The sequence below is a fragment of the Anarrhichthys ocellatus genome, unplaced genomic scaffold (assembly GCF_004355925.1).
Source record: "Anarrhichthys ocellatus isolate YVR2014 unplaced genomic scaffold, GSC_Weel_1.0 scaffold15, whole genome shotgun sequence".
NCBI classification, from domain to species: domain Eukaryota; kingdom Metazoa; phylum Chordata; class Actinopteri; order Perciformes; family Anarhichadidae; genus Anarrhichthys; species Anarrhichthys ocellatus.
The window spans coordinates 3567841-3574792 of record NW_022280045.1 but is presented as its reverse complement, the minus strand read 5'-3'; the positions used below and the strand labels follow the sequence as shown (position 1 = coordinate 3574792).

At 48.4% G+C, this 6952-nt stretch overlaps 1 protein-coding gene across 2 annotated transcripts; it reads right to left on the bottom strand.

The window, feature by feature from the left end:
- Positions 1-6952, bottom strand: amotl2b (angiomotin like 2b). Of its 2 annotated transcripts, none has more exons than XM_031855252.1 (10): positions 6704-6952; positions 5331-6129; positions 4644-4812; positions 3110-3254; positions 2912-3001; positions 1942-2237; positions 1652-1827; positions 1234-1484; positions 899-1030; positions 1-415 (listed from the first exon to the last, which is right to left on the bottom strand). In XM_031855252.1, the coding sequence occupies exons 2-10, from the start codon at positions 6041-6043 to the stop codon at positions 330-332; spliced, it is 2058 nt and encodes a 685-aa protein (XP_031711112.1). In that variant the 5' UTR covers positions 6044-6129; positions 6704-6952; the 3' UTR covers positions 1-329. The 2 variants fall into 2 exon arrangements, with proteins under 2 accessions (XP_031711112.1, XP_031711111.1); XM_031855251.1 differs by having other exon boundaries at positions 1234-1532; positions 6704-6950.

Below are 6952 nucleotides of genomic sequence, written 5' to 3'. Positions count from 1 at the left end.
CATATATATATATTTATATAAATATTTTGGCATACACTCTCGGTTGCCCAACTACAATCCACAATACTGTCCAAGTACCTCAGAGGATTTGTCTTTTCTCTTCCAGCTGGGCAGACTGCCTGCAGCTGTCCAGCTCAGTTAGAGGGAGTGAGTCGGAGCACAGCTCTTTCTCTAAAAATGTGAAAACAGTCCATTTTTTTTCGTGCGTTGGCCTCTTTCCACCACATTCTTGCATCCAATATTTAATCCACTCTCTATTCAAAGACTTGCACTCTTCACAGATTCTCACAATTGTTTTTGTCCTCATTCGAAATCGACCCCTCGGTTCTTTAAATGAAGATTTCCACTGCCTCTGACTCCAGCTCATCCAGGCCTCTGAAGGGGTTTGAGAGCAACTTATTGGGTGCTGCTTTGTCTAAGGAGGGGGAAAAAAAGAAGATAATTAATAAATATATAAACGCTCTGTGGCTAAAACAGTGGAAGAATGTCCTAAACAGAGCTCAGCTATCAATGACTAAAGGTTCACAGAGATTTACCACGCTCAAACAGATCACTCTGGTAAATATGCTCAGTCAACAGATCCACAGTATTTCCTAACCATGCACATTCCCCAAAGCCCGCATTATGAACCATGACCTGGATGGCTGCTATCTCATTGGCTGGTTAAGAGGCGGCTTTGGTTAATCAATCTGAGCATCCATGAAGCCGAGGGCCCAAAGTCCTTTTATAAAGAGAGCACTTAAATTCTGTGTGTGTGTGTTTTGTGTAGTGGAGTCTGAGCCTGTGAAGGCTTGTTTATTCATGAGAATTATTTTGTCATTCAAGATTGATACTGAGAGCATTATTGGATGGATTATTGGCCCTCGTAAACAAACACACTATTTGATAGATCACTCACCGCTGTTGAGCTTAGTTGTGCTGGCGGCCTCCTTGGCTTTCGTTCCCGCCACCCGCCGTTCTAGCATTCCAGGTTCACACTGAGTGGAGAACTGACAGGCTGGCGAAGTCTGATCGTCTGAAAGACTCTTACCTGAAAGACAACCGTATCTGTCAGCAGTGCTATCAACTCTTACCGATTACGGAGATAACATTTTTTACTTTTTTACGGACTAGAAGAGAAGAGTATTTGACTGGAATATTCCATGTGTGAGTGTTTGAGCGGGTAATGTAAGAAGTACAGTAGGCTGCTTCTAAAGTTAGTTATTTACAGAAAGGCAAGATTCTGATGCTCACCGCTACTCCTTGCGTTGGTCTTGGCGGTGCAGATGGAGGAGTTGGAAGAGGCTGGTCGGAGAGGGGCCTCCGCTATATTCAGGAGGTTTGTGCGGGGACTTTGCTCGTCCTTCCTCCCTTGGTCCTGATGCAGCCGCTGGTTGAGGATCTTGATCACGGCGTCCTTTTCCAGGATCTGAGCGTAAAGAGCGCGGATCCTGTTCTCCATCTCCTGATTCCTGTAGTCGGCGACTGGCAGGTCCTCGTTGAAGCTGTTGTTAGAGGAGTGGCAAGGCGAGTGGTTAATGATGGTGGTGTCTCTGCAAAGGAAAAAGATAATGTCCTGGGCTTGACTCAAATTCAAATGAGCTGGGGAAAAAAAACATGCGTACGTAGGATGTCCCGGCAAGTGTAAAGCAAAAAAGTCTACGATGTTTACCTCTGGGCAGCAGCCGTGGCAGCCACCTCCATCGCAAACTGCCTCATGGTGCTCTCTTCCAGGTACTTCTGCTCCCAGCGCACCATGTCGGCCTCAAGGGCCAGGATTCTCTCCTCGCGCTCATGCAGACGCTCTTGGAGGGAGCCCATGGTCACTCCTGGTGGCTGGGACTGCCTCTATAGGTGGAGGGAGAGAGGATTTAAATCAGGTGGCAAGGGACACTAAAGCTACTGAAAGGATACAGTACAGAAATCAAGCTTTTTGATTGTTTCCTAGGACAGAATATGTACCTGTTGCGCCCTCATACTCCTGAGCTCCTGCTCTAGTCGTGTCCTCAGCTTCATCTCCAGGGTCTCCCTCTTCTCACAGGTGGACTGTAGCTGGGCCAGTGCACTCTGAAGTCGCTCCACCTTCTCCACATAAGCTCTCTTCCTCCTCAGCTCCTCCTCGAGCTGGCGACCTCGTCCGCGAGCGGCGTCCAGGGCCTCCTCGAGCCTCTTCGCCCTCAGGCTCTGCTCCTCCGCTGTGGATCGGAATCGCTCCAGCTCCCGCTCTACGCGCTCCCGCTCAGAGTTCTGCTCCTCGTCTGAAGCAAAAAAAGGAAGAGCAAAGGTTGGCAGGTTAATCGCATGTTTGATGAATGTGGTCATGATCTTAATAGTAGTTTGGGCACAAGTGCTCCAAATCTGCCTGAGGTTCTTTTCTCAAATACGTATCAGCTTCAAGCCATAATTTCTCCCTCCTGAGTCCAACCACAGTAATAAGCACCAGAGTTGCTACATGGTGGCCAGTGTTCTTCATTTAGCAAAGCACTCCTGGAATGCTGAGAGGAAGGAGGAGGAGAAGGAGGAGGAAGGGGGGAGAAAGCCGCCCTATCCCTTTGACCCACATAGCACAGGCCTCATCAAGGCCATACAAACACCGCCACTCTGCTTGAGTCCAGTTCCTTAAACAGACAGCATAAATCACACTAACAACAGGTGGGCGAACCTCATTTCTATCACTTCCACCGCTGCTCTGTGATTTAGAGCCTGCTCGTTTCCTTTTGCAAAGATGCGCGTGGATTGAATTCCCTATTATTAAGCCTCCTCACCAAATAAGCTGAGGTTATGCAAGAGAAATTCCTGCATGCAGGACTCCCTTAGCTACAAAAAGGGCCCCATGCTATGCTACGATCCGATCCAATCAAGCATGTTGATTACAAAGGAGGACGCCACAGAGAGCCGCGGAGAGGAGAGCCAAACCGAACGGCACACTCACTTTGTTCAAGGAGTTTCGCCATGATGTGCTGGTTATGGTCGGCTGCTTCGACTTCTTTTGCGACGTGCGTTCTGGCATTTTCCAAGTTTTCTGTAACGCAGCAAAGTTTTAGAATTAGACTTCGCTGTGAAATAGGTCTGGATCTGATATCACAGTAGGATACTTAAACGTGGTATTGTGTGTGGCAAGAGTTCATACCTCTAAGGTCTCTGTTGAAGTCCTGCAGCCTCCTCATCTCAGCCACTAGCCTCCTCCTCAGTGTCTGCTCCAGGTTTTCCCTCTTACAGCTGCCCTGCATTAGTGTCTCATAAGCCTCTGAAATACGCTGGATCTCCTGCTCCAACTGAAAAAGGGAAGAAAAGAAGAGGGGATGTCGGGGGGGGGGGGGGGGGAGCACAGAAAAGGAGAAGGTTGAGAAGAGGAACATGCCAGGGAGGAGCTGGAATGTTGATTCATGTTGTTACAGTGTGTAGATACATTATGTACGACAGGGTACATATGCGACTGTGTGTATACAGTACACTCAGTGTGTGTGTGTGTGTGTGCGGTATAATACTGAGAAGGAATTCAAGCCCGCACCACTCCCTGTGAGACTGATTTATATCTACATTCCTGAGGGCTGATGGCTCTCGTTCCAGGTGTATGAGTGCACAGGAGGGTGCACGTACACAACACACCACAAAGAACAAGTTAACATGTACCCAACGAGATACACACACACACACACACACACACACACACACACACACACACACACAGAGAGGTCTGGGAAGGCTGCCAGCAGAGGGAAGGTGTGCATGCCTGTGCCTGGGTTGTAGAAACGGCAAAGAGAAACCCACCATTATAGCAGTCACACAGGCATGTTTACTCAGGGCTGTGGCCTGACGGGGAAAAACTTTCCAACCCCGGCAATTATAATTCTTTAAGGCTGAGACAAGGCAACGGCCATGTGACATAACTCCAGCAGAGAGCGGAGTGGATTTTTGTAAAGATTGGCTGAGGTATCCAATGTCTCCAAAGCTGTTGTTCCACCACGTTGATCAAGAAAAGATGCTTATCTAAGGCCTGTTTGGTTGGAGAGTCCATAAAGAAAATGGCAGGAAACAGGAAGAGAGACGGTGGAAAAGGTGCCGTTTGGTGGAAAAAACAAAAGAGACCTTTCACTTTTTACACAGCAGCCCACCACCTGCCACAGACCCCCAACCCCCATCAGCTGTGTGTGCGGGTCACAGCCCGATCAACAGCTGTCTGACAAGCCCTAGATTAGGCTGAAAATCTATGGCCTCCCTGGAACTAAAACACACACACACACGCACACACACACACACCCTGGCCTCCACAAGGTCAGCTCCACAATGAAAGGAGTGTGTAAACACAGTAGCAGGCTGTGACCTCTGTTTGTGCCTCTGTGGTATGGAAGGTAGCAGCTGCTGATCTCATCTGTCCCGTCCAGATGAGGGAGTGTGCCTGGAGTTGGACGTTCGGGGAGACAACTGTTGACCGGGGTTGGGTTTCATAGACAGGTGTGGGGGTTGGAGGATGATGTCTGGCTGATCAGCAGCTAAATAACTTTGGAGTGTTTCCCTCTGAAATTGAGTCGCGGATGTTGTGGCAACCCCTCTTTTTTATATTGGGCTTAAGGGGTGAAATGAAACTCCCCTGAATGAAATGAAAAGCTAGCTGGAGTTTTGTATAGATAAAAGACTTTCTCTCATGGATATCCTCTCCTTACCTTCTGAATACGGCCAGTCTTTTCCCTGTGGGCTTCCAGCTCTTGCCTCAGCCTCTCATTCTCCATCAGCAGCAGCTCCACCTGGTTGGGCTCCTCCAAGCCAGCAGGTGGCAGGCCGGTGAATGTGCCGTAGCAGGGGACTTCAGCTGGCTGACCCGACTGGACATACCTAAGAGACCATACCATTGCTGAGTGAAAACAAACTCGTATCTTAATTGTGCATCTTAATTAAAAGGATGATTCAAAACATTTAGGGCGGCCCGCTTAAGCTATTTTAGAGCAAGGCATCTGAAATATCGCTCTATTCCCATCTATCAAGGAGCAGACAAGCTGACTCCAGAGGCTGTAAATAAAAGCCTATATAAGGAACATACTTTTTGTAAAGGCATCCAAAGCAACACAAGCATGTGAAACTATCCTGTTCCACTATGCCAGGCATTACAAACACCTGCAGGGCTGAACTTGTTCTAAGTATTCCAAGAAGCAAATTGGTACGCAGTCCACAGTGTGATTCACATTGATAAGTATGTGTTTACGCATGTGAAACACAATGACGGAGTCTTGGAAGGTGAATGCCGGTCTGGCTCAAGTACAAAAACTACACCACAGAATATGATGTCATGTTAAAGTGGTTGGAAAAAAACAAACAGGCAAACATGATTATGTCCTCTGAAGTTGTCTTTGTACCTGTGCTGCTGTGTCTGCACCGGCTCCTGGACCTGGTGAGGGATAAATCCGTGGCCCTGGATGGGGGCCGAGTACTCTGGAGGCGGGGTGCGCTTGTCGAGGCTCTGCCTTGTGCTCTGGAGGCCATGTGGCATGTAGTAAGCGAGCTCTGGGTAGCTGTGAGAGGTGCTCTTGATGGCCTCTGCTTTAGCTGCTATATCATTCCTGTCCAGAGATATCTGCATGCAATGCTCACTGAGTGAGCGCACATGGCCGCACTTCAGCTCCATCAGATCTGCCTCTTCGTGGAAGGCCCCCTCATGCAGGAGCCCGTCGTGGAGCTGACTGGCGGAGCCTGTAGGGGCCCAGTGAGAGGCCAGATATTGAGAGTGCACCTTGGCCTGCTCATAAGTCGGCAGCTCCTCCCCGTGCAGCTGGTAGAGCTGGTAGCCGCTTTCTGAGTGGTGGTAGTCGCCCTGGTGCTCCTGGCCCTGTGGCTCCTGCCTCGCAGAGAGCTGAGGGAACGGAGGGTCCTCCTGGGTGAGGCTCTCCAAAGAGGACCGTGGGCTCCTGCCCATGTCGCCTCCACTGCTGGGTCCACTTCCACTGCCTCCACGCAGGGCCTGCTGTTGGATGGCTAATAAGGTGCGAGTGTCTGTGGGGTTTCCATAGCGTAGCTGCTCCTGGATGAGCCGGTGCAGGACCGTGCCAGACGGCTCTTCGGTGGACGACATAATGCTTTGTGTACGTTGTTATCTTCTCTACAGACCAGTCGAACTCTTTCTTATTTTGAAAGTATTTAAATAAGTCTTCTGCGAACCTGGAACAGAGCAGAATGAGGGAATAAAGTACAATCAGTCAAACATATAGAACAGGAGACAACTGAATATTGATAAAGTCCCACACAGATGAAAGGCTGTGTTTGAGGCATGTAGGCCTTGGCAACAACAACAACACTTGCTACACTGACTTAAACATAATAAAGACATATCCTTATTTATGTTAAATAAATACAAGCTTCCTGATTAACGTTTTAGCTCCATAATGTGAAAACAGTGTCGCTTTGAGTCTAATTCGCCAACAGCGACAACACGGAGATGTGGAGACATTTATCCACAGCAGGCAAAAAAAAATAAAAAAATGCATGCGCTAAGAATTCCAATCTCACGGGGGAGCAAAAGCGCACAAAAGCGCATTGTAAAATAACTTCATCTCTGGTCTTATAGCACAATGGTCGTCGTAAAAAAAACACCGTACATGGCGTTTGATTCCCTCACAACACACTACAATCTCAAAAGTTTGAAACAGAAGTTACGATGGAGCTACTTTCTTCGTGCTTGTGCTCGTTTTTTTTTCTGTTTTTGCGAAGGGAGAGAAAAAGGAGCTCTTCTTACCAGCTCACGCTCTCATCGTAACGAAACGTTGTTCTCGATCTCGACGTAAAAAAAAAAAAAGGTCAGAGTAATTCCTCTATTTCCATGAGTTTCTTTTCTTCTTCTCTCGAGTCGAACGTGTCTTATGTTCCTCCTCCTGAACGGGGCTGCCGCGCTCCTCACTCGCTGTGAAATGAATGTGGAGAGAGCAGGCGGCGATAATAAGTAACCGAGGAGGGACTGAGGTCGGAATGCCAGGAATGTAAAACG

Excerpts from the sequence above, each read along its gene's own strand:
- amotl2b (XM_031855251.1), bottom strand. The coding sequence starts at position 6,043 with ATGTCGTCCACCGAAGAGCCGTCTGGCACGGTCCTGCACCGGCTCATC. Across the intron at positions 3,002-3,109 it reads CTTCAACAGAGACCTTAGAG|AAAACTTGGAAAATGCCAGA; the intron begins GTATGAACTCTT and ends GCTGCGTTACAG. Across the intron at positions 1,031-1,233 it reads GACCAACGCAAGGAGTAGCG|GTAAGAGTCTTTCAGACGAT; the intron begins GTGAGCATCAGA and ends GTTGTCTTTCAG.